The 17570-nt window shown below is 40.2% G+C and overlaps 1 protein-coding gene across 3 annotated transcripts in view; it reads right to left on the reverse strand.

Annotated features, from left to right (window-relative positions):
* Positions 1-12408, reverse strand: part of sh3gl2a (SH3 domain containing GRB2 like 2a, endophilin A1) — a 40169-nt gene extending 27761 nt beyond the window's left edge. For all 3 annotated transcript variants that reach the window (XM_069689339.1, XM_069689338.1, XM_069689337.1), the window contains exon 1: positions 12198-12408. In XM_069689339.1, the coding sequence (XP_069545440.1) occupies positions 12198-12242 (45 nt within the window). In that variant the 5' untranslated portion in view covers positions 12243-12408. The remainder of the gene's footprint in view (positions 1-12197) is intronic.
* Between the last annotated feature and the right edge of the window lie 5162 nt (positions 12409-17570).

Below are 17570 nucleotides of genomic sequence, written 5' to 3' on the forward strand. Positions count from 1 at the left end.
AAAAAAAGGGTGTCAATGGCACCCTTGTGCCCTTGCCCTTATCTAATGCATGTCCATCAGTGTATGTAAGTTGTAGTCAGCATGTCAGCATTATTCTAAGACAAAAGACTGAAGCACAAACAACAGGTCAAGAAGCACTGTGAATTCATGTCCAGGTGTTGAATCAAAGCCAGACAATAAAGCATCATTGACACTAAAATGGCAAAATCTAAAAGCATGTCCAGAAATCCAAAATAAAGGTGCATAATACATATTCAGTGGTCAGTTTATTAAGTACACCAAGATACAACTGCAGCAGTCTAATACAAGAAGTCGTGCAATTAATTCTTCCCACATAAAGGTTATGAGGTTTTTGTTGAAGCTGTATTAGTGGTCCGCAGTGATATGTTTGTGCAAAGAAAGAAGGTTAAAACAACAATTTATAGACTGCAGCCCAAACAACACACCCTGTTAAATGTTTTTACATAACTTGTACATTCAACATGTGGACGTCTAAAACTATTTTTCTATCTACGTCTTACTGCAGGCTCTGCTGTGATAAACTCAGTGCCATCTTCAATTTTGCTAACTGGAAAGATACAAACTCGCATACATCTACAACATGAGATTTTTAAGGGAGTACAGTGTTTCAAAAACAACAACAACAACAACAACAAAAAAAAGACCTACATTCGCCACCTTGTGGTTGAATGTCTCTGCCAACCTGTCAAGTTTCAGATTAATTCATATCTGTATAGACTCTTGTACGTAGTGGAGACTTTGAAGGAATTTGACCAATAAATCTGATAAAACACAAAGTTGTAGCCATGACAGCAGACAATGCTTCATATATGGATGTTGCTGTAAAGAAGCTACACATTTTAAAACGTGAATGCATCACTTCTTCAACCTGACAGCACAAGAAGATCTATACAACCACCACAGTTTCAAGGTAGACACTTAAAATTTAAGGGATTGAATAATGGCTACAAAAGTATTTTTACACACTGTTATGTCACAGTGAAGTTGATCTTTGACCTTTTGGATATGAAATGTCATTTTATCCTTTTAGATATTTGTGGGAAATTTGACCATCATTTTCATATGAATTCTTAAATTATGGCCACAAATATGTTTTGCAAGGTCACAGTGACCTTTGAACTTTGACCACTAAAATCTAATCATAGTACATCCTTGAGTCCAAGTGAACGTTTGTGCCAAACCTGAAGACCTTCCCTATAGGTGTTCCTGAGATAGCGTGTTCACATTAATAAGGCAGCTGTATGTACATATGAATGAAAACATAATGCCTCTGGCTTTTAAATAATATTTTCAGTGTTTATTAATGTAGATGTACTGTTAGTATAATATAACAATTATAACTTGGAACTACAAAGTGCTGTACTATTCTGCTTCTTTATCTGTTTCCTGTTCACCTGTCCGCCCTTCAACCTATATAAGAATAATTAATATATTTTAACACTTTTACAGTATCCGCTTAAAACCACTTCATAGTTTGTTATAAACCATTTATTAAATGTTTATATTCTGCTTATGAAAGCTGAATCTTAAGGACAACTCAAAGTGTTGCCCACATTATATTATGTAAATAATTTCATTTTTTTTAACATTATAGTTTGCATGAACATCACTATCACCATACAGTAGATTTGTGGCTTCAAAAATGAGTTGTACAGGACATGTTGCGTGTATTGAATTGAATTTTGAGCTGTTTTACACAGAAAAACTCTTATTAACTGAGTTTATATTCAGTCCTTGTAACTCACTTCCCGCTAAATGTACACACTCATCTACTCAAAATAACCACCAATTATATGACTGAAAATAAACACACCTATATAAATACCCACCACATCCTCCTAATTAAAAAGCCCTTTCATTTGCATTTAATTCAAGGTGTCTAATCCATGGCTCAGTCTGTGGGTATTGTTTGTCATATTAAGTCTGAACAGCAGAAAAATAAGTTTGTTTACCTTCAAGCCTGCAGCACATTTTACAAGTCAGGAAAATGATGAAGAGGCTTTTGTATACAGAGCACTGCTGGGATTAAATAATTGCTCAACTGCATAGCAAACAATAACATAAGGGCAATTATAAGAAATTATAGTGAAGGATTGGTTTTAATTAATTACAATAAATAAGATAATTCATGTACCAAGGGCATATTTAGAGCATTATACCAAAACAGATACCTTCACATGATCCTCACAAAGTTTTGAACACTTCTCAGAATAAAGCAGGATCACAGGATCAAGTAATGAGAAGGTTGTGGGTGAATGTGAAAAGTATACAAGTACTAAAATCCCCAGACGGACTCCACAAAAAAATACTATTCTGGTTTTAATAAAAAACAAAAAAAAAAGAAGAAGAAGAAGAAAAAAGAAGAAGCAAAGGCGGTGTCATGAATCTCTGACTCTGTCACATGGTACATTTGGTGTTCTTGTCCGGCACATGCGGCACGTTTCACAGATTATTACTGCAGCGCTCTGATTCTGAGTCACACACAGCTCCAATATGATGCAAAGTCACTGTGCTCTGATTAATCCGAGTATAATCCCTGACAAGGCATTCAGCCTCGGCTGTGCTGCTGGTGGGAGGACGCTGTCTGTGTACGGGGAGACTGAGTTTACCGTGTGTGTGCACGTCTGAGATCAAACTACACGGGTTTTCTACAGAGGGACAATCCTCAAACTAAAATACATACTGTCTTTTCAAAACACTGACATGAAGTTGCTTTAGCAGACGTGTATATGTAATAAAGCACATTATGTTCCCTCCCACCCCTCATTACTGTCCCTGCCTGAGCCAAATTAGGCATCAGACTGAGGACATGATGCACTGCCTCCTCTCCTCTTTTGTTCCCAACATCCTCCTCTTCTCTCCACTTCCTCCTCTCCATCTCGTCATGCTCCCTCTTACATTTTATCCCTATTCTCTATCATGTTTTTCTCTTGCTTTACTCAAATGCCACCACCAATGAGAGTAGGAAAGAAGTAAAAAAACAAAGTTGTTTTTCAAGAATTGTACTCATCTTTCGACTTTTTTGTAATTTGATGTAACTCAACACCTTTGCCTACATTCAGTATGCAGCTTGATGATAAGGAAAGCTCCACATTGCTAGTTGATAGGATTGTCTCTTTGAAAGCCTGGCTGTATGAATCTTTCTTTTTGAGAGTCACTCTGTCACTGCAGGTCCACAACAGAAATGCTCAGCTATGACACTGACCGAGTGTTTATTTCACATTGGACATTTCAACGAAGATAAAAACTTGTTTTTCACAGGAGGGAGAGTCTTTAAATTATTGACGCAAAACATTATTATCTGGTATGATCTGTTTCATGACCTCAGTTTGGACAATGACCTTTAACCCTGAGTGAATGTACTACACTTCAACACACACGATACTTTGTACAAGGTCTCCTGGGCTGTAAACACATCCATAGCTGCAAATTACATTGCATCACGCTTCATGTTCGCACCACGTTGGCAGCGAAACAAAACACCAGCATGGTGAATGGGTCTTGAGGAGAGTGTATTGCAGCCCTGTGGGTTATAGATTCAGATAATAATGATGTGATCTGAATGTCCCTGAGGTAGAGGGGTGTGTGTGTGTGTGTGTGTGTGTGTGTGTGTGTGTGTGTGTGTGTGTGTGTGTGTGTGTGTGTGTGTGTGTGTGTGTGTGTGTGTGTGTGTGTGTGTGTGTGTGTGTGTGTGTGTGTGTTTGAGGGAGAGTATTGTGGTTTAATTTAGTCTTATCACTGTTTGCGCTATTTCCATATATTAAAGTAAATTGCTTTGCAGGAATCACCACACAACTAAAAACCTATCATACCATTTTGTTGTGTATTACTACTGAACAGGTAGAAGGTCATATTAATGGTTAACATCTTTAAAAGCATTAAAAGCAAATTAAAAATGAAAATAATAGTAGTGAAGATCATTTTTCTTTTAATTACATCTGGTAAGGCAAACCTTTCTAATGCTTTATAACAGGTCTTGAGGATTCCACTTTTCCAGCCCCAAGTCATCCCTCGTCTCTTCTGCAGTGGTTGATGCCCAGAATATATAATATACAAGTCCTGAATAAAACATCAACCATGGCCTGAATACTGATGCAGAGAGAGAGTTAGCAGGAGAGAGGAGAGAGAAAGCATGGACAGTGATGAACAGCGGCTCGCTCACTCACTCACTCCCATCAAATCAAAAAACCTCCAGCGACAGTCCCTGTCAAAATAAGAATGAATGAATCTGCAGAACACCAGAAAGCAGTGTTTTCATCGCTCAGCACATCTTTTTCCTCTGACAGATTTGAAACAGGCTCAACATTTAGTTTCATTCACATTTCTTCTTCCTCTGGATGGGGACATTTAATGAGTTTACCGAGCTACTGCTCTCATTCAAAATGTGCAGACAGCATCTATACACAGGACAAGCTAATAATAGGACTGGTGCAGGCCGTGTCCGTCTGTCTTTAACCCAGAGAACAAAGCTGACGTCAGGGCACCCAGAAGTCCACATTTTCAACCGTCTGGCATGTGTACTCTGGTCAAAAATGATACTGCTGACAGTTAATTCAAAGTTTCAGCTAAAGTTCACCCTCTAATTAATATTTCCAGTAGATGTATGGGATTTAGTGAAGTTTTTTTTTCTGTCTGCACTTTTCAACTGCCGTATGTGCTTGCAATGCTCTCTCGGGGAATGATGCAATGTCAGAAAAATGGGTGAGTACATTTGTTGGTGGTGTTGATGAAGGTGACTTTTGACTCTTCACACTATTACAAAAAAACTGTCACTGCTGCCTAAATATCCAGAAAAACATGCCTGAGAACCAGTGAAAGATTTCCCCCTCAGGTAGGGAGCGGCTGTCAGCAGACAAGATCAAATATCGGGGAAAAATATACTGTTTGCACTTGTCAGGGGTCTGAAGCACACGACAGCAGAGCACCGTGAAAAACGTCTCATGATGGACACGTCTCCAAAAAAAAGCGCTGGAAACTAAGAACGGAAGGAAAAGAGTAAAAGCAGCAAGAGGGGAGGAAATAAATTGAGATAAAAGGATGGTTGGTAAATGGCTGCAGGTACTGTACTGCTGGACTCAATCCAGTGCAGCATCACTTTACTGCATTGCTGATCTACACTTTGCCAAAATCTGGATCCACTGGGTCGACGGAAAACCGCATTCTGCCCTTAGGAGACTGTTTAATCTGACTCATGAGCACTTGACCGACAGGAAACATCATGGCTACAACTGATGCTCAGCACAGTATCCACAAGAATTATGTGCATATATGACAATTCTGTACCTCACAATTTACAAACCAAGTTTCAGTGTCAACGCAGGAAGAAGTGTGCCACGTTTCTAGTGAGGTGGAAAAGTAAAAGTGTCGAGGTCATAGTGTGCATGCATCTACATCTGACTTTGATTTCAGTTGGTGTTCTGTTGCAGATCTGAACTTAATTTTTGCCTTTAAATTTATGGGCAACCAACTTCGTGTTAACCTTAACCATTTTCTTCACCATCATTTACATTACATTTCATTTCGCTGATGCTTTTATCCAAAGCGACTTATAACACCGATGGTACACCATCAGGGAGCAATTTTAGGGTTCAGTGTCTTGGTCAAGGACACTTAGGCATGTGGACAGGAGGAGCTGGGGATCGAACCACCGAGCTTCCGATTAGTGTGCAACACACTCTACCGTCTGAGCTACAGCCTCCCATCATCACGGTCCGTTCCTAACATCAGACCTGCCATAGTTTCTGTGCACCGATACAAAAAACAGGAAGTGAAAAAAAAAAAGAAGAAAAAAAAAAAAAGGCACACGGCCTCATTTGATGGTTTGCAGTCATCCAATATTGAAATTCATAAAACAATACTACTAAAATCCTCTATTTCAAAATGATGCATTGTTTTCCTGAAATTGGAGCTGAAACTATTTGATTCATTGTTCAACAAATAAATTGATCTGCAACAAACTACAATGAATTTAACATGTCAGACATTTTCTGGTTTTAACTTCAGAAGGAAGGATGTTTCCCACGTCTTCCACATGTATGACACGTTTAGCGCATGTTGCAATATATGATAACGTGGGAAAAATATGTGGAATATGTTTCAAATGAGAATCTACATGGGCTTCACACGTTACACCATTGAGAATGTTCTAAAACCACATGTCACGTGTCATGTGGACACGTGGTCAAATGAGTTTTTGCACAATGAGTACAATGACATTTTTATAGGTATTTTCCCTTTTTTTCTTTCATTTTTTTTTTGTGACAACTATATCAATAAATTAATTGAGTGAATAATCTGTAAACAAATTGGCAAAGAAAGGGATCCTTAGTTGCAGCCATACTCAGAATTAATAAATAAATAAATAATTTTTTATTTTTTTTAATAGACCGGCTTGGTGGAAATATCAACAGACAAAATTCAGCATGGTAGAAATTTCTCTCAGCCTGAATTCGAGTAAATGCCTGCAGATCTACTGTTCTCCAATGCCTCTCCTGTTTGGCTTGGCTCACGCGGTCCTCCAGCCTTTGTTATCTCTTGGCTGAATCCTCGCTCTGTCTCTCTGCCACTCCCTACCTGCTCAAGGGTGCTTTCTATCTCCCTCTCTTCCCTTACTCTGCCCTTCTCTTATCTCTCTTTCTGTCCCTCCCACCCCATCTGTTATCTCCCAGCTGGATCTGTTTTACGCTGCACTGCAGTAGGCCCGGTACGGATCCAGGCTGGATGAGTCACCCACTCACAATCTGCTGCCCTAAAGCCCCGCAGGCATCCGCCACATCCAAAGACCCTGCTGCCGTCCCCAGGCTCGCATGGATGTACATCTATACACGTTCCCATACACGCTTGCACACGGCATACTCTTTAAATAAGGCGGTAACAGTACATGTCAATGTGTGCAGATGTATTTATAAAGAATTTAATCCAGTGGACCAAGAACACGTTTAATGTTTTGCCTTTAAGATGCAAACTAATATGAAAAGCTGGAGCACATTTGTGTCGCTCTGACATCAATATTCAGCAACCGTAGTGGGAAATCTCTCCTCGAGCGCAGGCTGACTGCAAAATAAAGGATTAATGATCCACTACCCATCACGAGAAATACACACCGTTCAGATCTGGTAACTGCACCTTGACTCAACAGCACCTAAACACACACACAGGCAGGTGTGGATTCCAACAATCACACATCAGCATCTTGACAGAAATGTAGTTTCCACACAGAACAGGGCTGACACCTAATGCCGCGCTCATAGTCCTCAACGGCAAATTGGCTTTGTTTTCCAGCTTTCCCTGCAGTTTCCTCAGTGTCGTGTTAAAACAGCTGAAGAGATCATTTCTGAAACATGATGGGTGACTTCATTACCTGGATCAATGGATATTCCAGTGCAGGCACTGCTAAAGGAGCACAGGTTGTTTCCAAATTGAGCTGTCAGTAAACACGTACGGATGTCATGTGGTTCTAACTTCTTATTGTGTTTAAATACATTTTATGTGACTGAAATACATTGAATATGTGGAGCTTTCACTCAAACTTCATCACTGTGATTAATGCTAATTATTTAACATTATTGTGTGCTACACTGCAGTTAATTAACTTGATCTTAATTTTAAGATAAAGCCATATGGAGTTGATCTGAAGCCTAGAACATAGCTGGAAACATGGTAATTATTCATATCTTTAGCAGACAGTACTCGCTCTGAAGATAGTATCTTATCACATGAAACTCTTGTGGACTAATTTGAATGTGGTTAACAGCAACGGGCTCTTCAGTATTCAAGGTGCAGCTTTGATGCAAAGTGGGACTTTAGGTAAAGCAACCTTTACATTTACATACAGACAAAACAATCTTCCATATCTACAATTTTAACTACTTAAAGATCCAATTTAAGGCAACAAAACTTAAGTTTGCTAATCTGACATTTCATGCCTTTGCACTCTTTACATTTATACATGCAGTGCCTGCAGAGGAAGCCAAACTAGCAATGCAACTTGTAAGCTTCTTTCTGACATTGATAAGAAGCAAAAAAAAAAAAAAAAAAAAAAACATTTTCTGTGGGAAAGCTGCAAGAATGAAACCCCCAAAGACTCTTCTTTTTGTTTTCTCTAACTCGCGGTGGCTCACTTTCCCAGGCCTTCTTACCACAAACTCTTCATCTCTGCCTCTCTCTCTGCTGCAGTTTCTACTTTAATGAACACATTTCTGTCTTCCTGCTTGCAGCACATGCTCACTCCATTGAGATCAAATGTGCTCTCTGCAGCTTTAAAATACCAAAAACTACTGGTGAAACTAGAGCCCGTTCAAAACACAACGGCAAGCTTCTTTTTTCTAAACCATCAGCAGACTGTCCCTAATAAAAAGCCTCGCCACATGAGCATGTTCACCGCGTGCTCATTCGCACACATGATCCGCTGCAGAACCTCACTCTGACGGTAGCCGTCGTGAAAGTAGCATCTGCTCTAAGCATGATTCATTTGACTCTGAGGTGAAGTTTACTTGTGATGTAACTAGCGAGCGATCTTCACCTTTAACAATATGATGGCTAAACACTGTTTCTTAGTTTGAAATAAAAAAAGAGGACAAACAATCGTGGTATTTTTTAGAGGAGGGTTGTTCTTTTTTTTAGATTGAATACAAATTGTTTCCAGGCATTATAATAAAGTATGCTGAGTTACATCACTTTGAAACAATTGATTGCTTAGAAAAAAAGATTAATACATTTCTAAAAATGCAATTTCAAGAGAAACTGCAGGGTTTTTACCCTTTATGCCCCATGATTCTCTTCCTTTTAAAATGGCCCCCGTTATTAATACACCACATTGAGCCTCGATGTCCTTGAGTGAGGGAGAGCCAGAGAGGGAGGAAGAGAGAGCGGTCCTCTGTGAAAGAAAAGTATGATTGTGCATGTGTGAAATAAATTACTCAGTGATCTATGTGAGAAGGTGAAACTGAGGTGTGTGTGTGTGTGTGTGTGAATTTCATAAAATCCCAGTTACTTCATGGCATTCTGCCTTTTATGAGCTGTTTCTCTCAGCAGTGTCCATAAAGTCTTTAATGAAAAATTGCAGCGAGACTCCTGCACAAAAAAAATACGAATTTTCTATCGCTCACAGAAGCAGATGCCGCACACTTAAATTCAGACAAAGCTACGCAGCTAATTAGCGATTAGTGACACATTGGGCCATAAGGTTAATGCAGCGTTTTAGAATACGACATCTGTTCCAATCTACATATAAAACAGCTTGATGTTACCATGGTATTGGAATTTTATATGATTTTTATTTAAGTGTGACATAATAGCCTATTTGCATCATTATTCTATCCATTAAATGTTCCTCAACTGATTTTTCCATAAAAAATACTACATAGTATAAATTCCTTGTGTTTATCATATCATAAAAATGTACTATGAGTACACTGTGCAATGAAATGGACACCACATTTTTATTGAATCCATTAATGATTATGTCGACAGACAATTCTTTTTAATAAATTGAATATTCACCTGGTCCAACGATGTCCGAAAACAATTCAATATAACAATCACATTTTGTTACAATGATCAAATTACACCAGCTAATCCTCACAATTGGAGAAGCTGCAACCAGATAATGTTGGTATATTTGCTTGGAAATAGTTTAAATGATTAAATGAAAAGTAAACTAGTTGCAGATTAATTTTTTGGAGTTTTATCTATATAAATCCTCCTGAGCTACACTGAGTCATGGCATTGAGAAAAGAGCCAAAACCATCAATACAGATATCCATTCCCCAAAACTACTGTCTGGATTATTTGAAATCCTGGTCCCAACCCATAATCTCTCGATCCCCTCTCCTTGTGTTGTGGTGGTGGTGGTGGGGGGGGGTCTTCCTAAAGTGTGGTTGGACAACATGTGTGTGTAGACTTTATGTGTGCAAGTAGCCAGATTGCTGGGTCGCTTCCTATATAAATCTGGGCCTGGATTACAGGTCTATGGTACGGGAACAAAAGGGTTGAGGGGAGCCTTCTGCCACAGGGAGTCTGGGGAAGAAGACTGTGTGTGTGTGTGTGTGTGTGTGTGTGTGTGTGTGTGTGTGTGTGTGTGTGTGTGTGTGTGTGTGTGTGTGTGTGTGTGTGTGTGTGTGTGTAATGTTGAGGAGCAGACGGCAGGAGACCGCAGAGACAACTGACAGTGAGCCTAGAGCTGATTGAATCACTCGAAATAAAATTGAGTCATGAAGACAGTGCTGTGCAAAAATGCACTAATTCAGACATCCCCACTGCATGTTTACACGCTTGACAACACCTGTGCATGCATGCACAGTGAGAGCTACATAAGTGTATGCCAATTTACAGATAGAAATGCTCATGTGCACCCCCTCCACCTCACACACACTTTGGAAGCTGTAGAGGAACATCTGCAGGGAAACACAGGGCTCTGCTAATGGGTGACAATAGACTCATCACACAGAATGAACACAATCTGTGCAGCCCCCATGCCCCGTGTGGACTGCTGTCGACTTCCAATCTTATAAAATGAACTCTTGATAAAAACTGAGAAATGTGTTAACAGCAAGTACTGATTGTTTCCATTTTTTTTTTTAATTTAATTTGCAAACATTATGAAACTCCTCAACATATATTTTCAGCTTTCAGATCAAATGAATTCTCGCATTCTAAATGTACCATTCCTGTACGGTGTTTAATCATCCACATGAGCCTTTCAAATTTCAGGGTTACATTACCAAGAATATATATGACTAATGGTAGCATAAATTAAGTAAAAATACCGTTTGACTCCATTGCATCTCCATATTCGATTGCTAATTGTGTAAATTAAATCCTGTCCACAAACAGCAACCTTATTCTGACTTATTGAGGTCCAACATGCAATTAAGAAAACTTAATATTTACAGGTTGTGACTTGTGTCATTATTAGTGTCACAAGTCATTATTCCCCTCCATCTCGTGACAGTTGCTCATAAAGTTGAAGAATAATGCAAACTGGGAATTGTGACCAAAGCCATTTGGAGATTGGTTGAAGAGCATCAGTGTCTGTGACTCACTCGGGGCTCTAGGTGTCTTGCTGTGCAAGGCCTGAAGCTGATTGTCAGTTTCACTGTGACTCACCCCGACAGCCTCCCCCAGACCCCTTGCTCCCAGCTAACACCGGAAATAAAACTCACTCAGAGCCCTGCAGTTGGTGGTGAGCTGCAGTGACAGATCTGTCTGTGCCTTTGACCATACAGGTCCCAGTTGAGAGCACTTTCGACCAATGGCCGCCACTCTGACAGGCCCCAAAGTCAATGGCAGTCAAACCCTTAAGCTGAGCACCTGAATAAAGTCATAATAAAACAACAATAACATGAGATCCTAAAATGAGTGGGAGGGGTTGAGAAAGCTGCTGAGTAACCTTGAACTAAATAGCTTCTCATGCATTTGACTCCAATCTAATAATAACATGATTCAGCATTACATGAGAAAGAGGTATTTGAATTTATCACTGGTGTCCCGCAATAGGCGATAAGTGGGTTTAGAGGGCGCAGGGGTCATGGCTGCTGGTCGGAGCGGATTTCCGCCAAGGCGCTCTTAACGATTGCATAACATCGTGCGCGTTTGAGTTTCCCGCCGCGGTTGGCTGAAAGAATCACCGATTTAAACCGCCCTGCATTTAGGACCATATCATTTATGCATTAGAAGTGTGCGCGGCTGCCATGCTGCAGCTCTGATGGTTCTCCGTGCGGAATGTCATCTGAAGGGTACTGAGAGGAACTGACGTGCCCGACATCACTATCATCACACTGCTGAGCCATCTGCCTCCCAGACGGCCACACAAAACGTGGCTTTAAATAATTATCGTGTTGTCCATGAAATAATCACGGTGAAGCCACACGGAGGCGGCAGACTAAATCGTGAGTAATACATTATTCTGATGGTGCAGTGCTGCACCACGCCAGGATTTTCAATGGAGTAGACCTCAGCACTATGCAACTAGACGTAGTAGGTAAAAGAGGATCACGACTACATGAGAAATACTACATACGAGTGGAGCACAAAATGAGTATTTATTAACCATCAAATAAACAAATAAAGGTGAATCTCGACTATCCAAACGCCACCCCATCGTGATCTCCAACAATGTGACACTTTAACACGATGATGTGGTGAGACCTGGTGAACAGGACGCCGCGTCCTCTTACCTGAGTGGCTTTGTGGAATTGCTTCTTCAGCCCCGCTACAGACATGGTTGCTACACGGTGGTTCTAGCTGGGAATATGAAGTGATGCTGCAGGTGTGAGGAGCAAATCTCGGTCCTAACTGAATCTGGTGACGATCTTGCAGCCGTGACTAAACCCCCTCGTCTACGTTGGTCTTCACCAGAGGGATCTCCTGACGAAAGAGGCTGACTAAACCCCGATCAGGCTATTGGATGTGAAACCCACATGTCTAAACGTCGCTGACGTCGGAGTCTGCTCCATTTAAAGCGGCCGCCTCCTCGTCACGGCTGAACTCGGTTCTCTAAGAGGAAGCGGAGGTATTTCTAATATAAGCTTGTTTAGAAAAAGGAACGGTGACGCAGAATTAGTTTTCCACTGAATTTAGCTTTAGTCTGACTTTAACACGCGGTGACACCGAGAAAAAGTCAACCAAAACCACACTGAATTTTAACATTAAAATAATCAAGGAGCAGTCCTATGAGGTGACGGCGATTCTATAGAGGTTGTTACCCCGACCCCGAAAAAAAAAAAAAAAAAAAACTGCTCCTGTGGGACAGAGACTTCCGCTGCGCTCCCACATCTCCAGCACCCTGGACAGCACCCATTAAGAAGCCACCCAGAAGTCCTACAGACGTCCCACTAACGAACTATCTTTCTTCATGTTCCATCAAACACACTCTAAACAGAATAATAGGGGAACACTGCACAGGTTCACGTGTCAAAATGAAGATTCACACCCTCACAAAGATCACACGCTGGTGTTAATTGTGAAAACCATAACGATGTGCGTACACAAACTATCGGAGCGCCGAGAAGAATATAAAACAAGAGTACTATAACAACAGTGAACAACTTTAAGACCCTTTTCTATATAAAAATAAATAACTTTGTGATTTATACAACCTACATCTATCTGAAGCCATATTACCGATATATGTATTTTGTACTGTTACATAAATATTGAGATAGAAAGCCCATTCTCGACCATGAAGACGGAAACAATGTCACCACATGGTCGATCAGCTGTATCTTGCCATGTTGTACATGTATCTTCATCGGCTGATGGAGAAGTCCAGTTGACACGCAATGTCGACTTTTAATTTTACTAAACAGATAACAGACCTTCTAATACACCTGCTGTGGCATTGTTTAGTCTTGTTTAGTCTTCCACAGCCATGTTGTTTGTTGATAATTGTCTTCACTGATATTGTTTTGAAGCCAGTCCGGTAAAGCCAAACAAATTTTGTTTTAGCAACGTGTGTGCACTTTTCTAAATTATTTACAATGACATTTTTCTAACTAACTGAAGTCAACTCTCCAAATCATATGCGGTAATAAGAAGAGTATACCTGTCAAATCATGAACATGACCGACTAGTCTCATCAAACTTTCAAGTCACAGACCCTACCGGTGCGTAATGGCACAAAAACTGCTTTGGCACAAAATCAGACGCCGAGGACAAAATGCTGGCTTATGTTCACACAAAATTAAATAGTGTGCAGACCATCACTGTCACAGTGGGCTTAAACTCTCCACTACATGCATATTCTTCATTACAGAGAGGTTGCTTGTAACTTAACATGTCGCATATTTAAGAGTTTTATTGTGCATAACCTGCAATTTTCATCCGTAGTGCGCACACACACGTTAAACCCTGAACTCATCACGCCCCTTCTCGGCTTCTCACTCAGTCACGACATTTCTTGGCTGCTACGATTAAAAGCCTGCACGAAACTGCAGGACTAATAACAGTAATGGGTCTGAATTAAAGCTAATAAGTCACCTGCACACATTTGTAAGCTCAGTGGCAGCTTCTCGGCGCCAGATGGCTGGTCGACTTTCGTGGGACTTCTTGTCACAGTCGCATCCCAGATGGCCACTATTAGAGAATAAGACTCGGATTGTAGATCACAAAACAGGCAATCAAATCTAAGATGTAACTGTGGGTGTTAAATGTCTAAAAGAAACAACTGCGAGTTCACGTGTAGGAAATATAGATGATTTAAAGGGTAAATGACCAGGTGCAACCCCTATACACTAACTGTGAATTTCTGCATTCCTTATAAATGCATTCCAATATTATAAAATCATTTATATACAGCTCATTTGCTCCTGAAAAGTAACCACAATGCAAATCATGTGTGTAAATAATAGTAATAATAACAGACTACTATTACTACTAATAATAGTAGTCTGCAGAAGCGAAGGGATCCCTAAAATAACAATGATATGAGGGTCTCTGATGACATTATTTTCAATAACACCAGATAACAATACATATACACAAGATACATGTTCTGTCTTAACTCCCATTATGCAAATATGCATGCAATTTTCCATTTCTGTGCATGCCTATACCTGTTCGTGCAAAATATGAACAGCTAATACACATGCTCATTTCTTAGGTGAATGTATTAACATAATAAATGAGGAACATTTTGGACATAATTTCATGTATTCTGTTGATTTATTTTTGTTTTAATATTAAAGCTTTTTTTTTCCCCCACTTAAGTTTGTTATCTTATTGTGCTTTTGTCGTTTTTTATTTGTGTCCAGTTCTGTACTCGAGTAATGACCACATTTCACCACAGCAGAGCATTGGAGGCAGAGTTTGGTTTAAAAACATTTGTTATGTTAGTGGCGCCATCCTGTGGAGAATGTGTGAACACTGACCGAGCACCAGAACAACCATCGATTGCCAGCACTGAGACACCAAACAAACACAATGACTAACAAAATAGTCAGTTCATCGTCAAGTGGAAATCCTGAAAATGGGACATTGACAGCATCTTTACTTAACTGTCAGGTAATTAAGTCATGATGTTTTTGTAGTCACAGATATACAAAATATCCACTCACACAAACACCACCAGAGGCTGTGCATGAAAAATAAACAAAATTTAGGCCATACTATTCCTTCTAGAAATCTGTAAAATTTCCATCTCGAATGTGATTACACATCTCTGTCTTTGTTGCTGTGTCTGATCACAGTCCAGCAAACATATCATCTCAAACTATGATGCTTTGCTTCCACCTAGTGGTATAAAATGATGCAGCAATGATAGTGTACATGAGACTGTAAGATGGCCTCGCAACATCAATCCATCATCTATACTCAATTACCCTGAACAGTCACGGGGGGCTGGAGCCTGTCCCAGCTGACTTTCGGCAAAGGCGGGGTACAACCTGGTCCGGTCGCCAGTCCACCAGAGGGCCGACACAGAAAGGCAGACAGAAACAGACAACCATTCAGCTCACATTCACACCTACGGGCAACTAAAAATCACCAAACAACCTGACATGCATGTTTTTGGATGGTGGGAGGAAGCCGGAGTGCCCGGAGAGAACCCTCGCAGGCACGGAAAGGCCCCGCCCGAGCTAAGGTTAGGCACCAGCCTCAACCGAAGTTCGAACCCAGAACCTTTTACCTCTCTCCAGTGAAGCAGCACACATACAGTGGTATACGAGATATGCTGAACAGACACTTATTGACAAACAGAGAAAGTAAATGCATGCACTTCCTTGCACAGATTTCCTGCGCACTGGCCTCGACAGGCAACTCTGATTAACTGCTCGGTCCCACGGCTCAATGATCTGCGACTCCTGTCTGTCGCCTGAGATGAGCGTTTTTGTCTTCAGTCAGGAGACAATAAACTTTAACTGCACGACAGAAGAAGGCTGAGCTGAAGTCAAATATAAGATTGTTGCCATTAACTTTATTTCACTGACCACTTGTCTTTTTTATCAGCATCAACACTGATAATGAACTGTCATCTAATGTGCTTTGATACATTTGGCTGGATCTGAACACAGAACGCTCCGGTACACCCCTTCATTCATCCTGTTGCCTCTGTCGGCAATGAAATTATTAATAAATGCCAGTGTCGGAAGTTGTTGCTTTTTCCATCCTCACATTTCTTTCTATCATTTTGATAGAGGCTTATTTTTGTTTGTCAGTCCATCAAACTTTTTTTTTTCCCCCCAGAAATCTCCTGTTTTCTTTCTGTGTGTTTTTGTAAACTGCAACCGGCCTTTCTATTGTTGAGGCTCATTTGCATCATGTGGTGAATCCTCTGAAGATTCTGTTCATTAAGTCTTCTCCTGTTCATAGACAAGGAAACATCATTTACACGACTTGTGCTCCTTGATCTACCAGGTCGTTTAGCATTTTCAAGTTTTCCTGTGTGCACTTCTTTATTTGAATGTTCCAAACTGTTGATTTTGGCAAACTAACTACATTTGACTCTGAAAGATTTTTGCTTCCTCGCTGACATGGTCGCCTCTTTACTCACTTGATTGACAACTGCACCTCATTCTAAATGGTAAGTCTCTCCTTTCTATCAACTCTGAGCCCCGTGTGAGCTCCTTTTGAGACCTAAAAAAATGACATGCAGCTGCCCAAAAAAACATGTGATGCCAAGCGTCTGAGTTGTTTTGTTTTAAAATGTGTTAAATGTGCCATATGTCCCACACTGTTCTTTCAAAACATATGTAAACCTACCCTAAAGTGAGGCTTGCCATTGTAATGTAGTATTCATGGCCTAAGACTCAGAAGTCCTGACTCTCAATCAGACCTGGAGATCACCGTCTAATAAGGTCAACAGAACTATATAATTTACTAAAAGCAGAGATGCAGAGGTCAACAAACTGGATTCTTGTCAGTCCTCACCTGAGTGCAAAGATGGATTTTATTTAAATGACAACAAATTTCCACCAAGGAAGAAACAGAGAAAATAATTGCACTTCTCCAGCTCTGCAATTCAGCGCGTTGCTCTTCCTTTGAAAAAGTAGCATCGATATTCTTTAAATATTTGAAAATAAATTCACCCTATAGATCAATACATGGCTCAATTCTTTATGCTGTTTTTAAACTATTGAGTGTTGCCTTTTTCTGACTTTATTCTGAAAGATGCAAAATATTTGATGAGGACCAGTGACAACAAGAGTGTACTTACTGTAAAGAAGCTCTTAATCAAAGCTGCAACAAGGACATGAGGTTTCTATAACTTCACAAAACATACAGTATGTTGTGTACAATGGATGCTTAAACCTTTATGAGCCCTATTGTAGCTTTGAAAGAGTTACAGAACTGACCCACATCATCATGACTCAGAGGGAATTTGAATCCCTTCCAGCACCCTGTAATAACGCTTCATGAAATGGTTGAGCTGTGTAACACCTGTATTTGGAACATGCACCTCCCTCCGCCTTATTAAAAATGGGTTTTATGCCAAATCATTGCAGACCTTTAGGCTACCTCGGTGAACTCTGCCAGAGAAATGGGCATGGTTTTGCCCAAGTCTTTTAAGCTCTTACTCCACCACAGAAAATATTTCTCAAAGTGTTCCTTTATCC

The sequence above is a fragment of the Brachyistius frenatus genome, unplaced genomic scaffold, assembly GCF_029030835.1.
Source record: "Brachyistius frenatus isolate BFR_SWC_R1_liver_20210118 unplaced genomic scaffold, ASM2903083v1 Contig_7, whole genome shotgun sequence".
NCBI lineage: Eukaryota > Metazoa > Chordata > Actinopteri > Embiotocidae > Brachyistius > Brachyistius frenatus.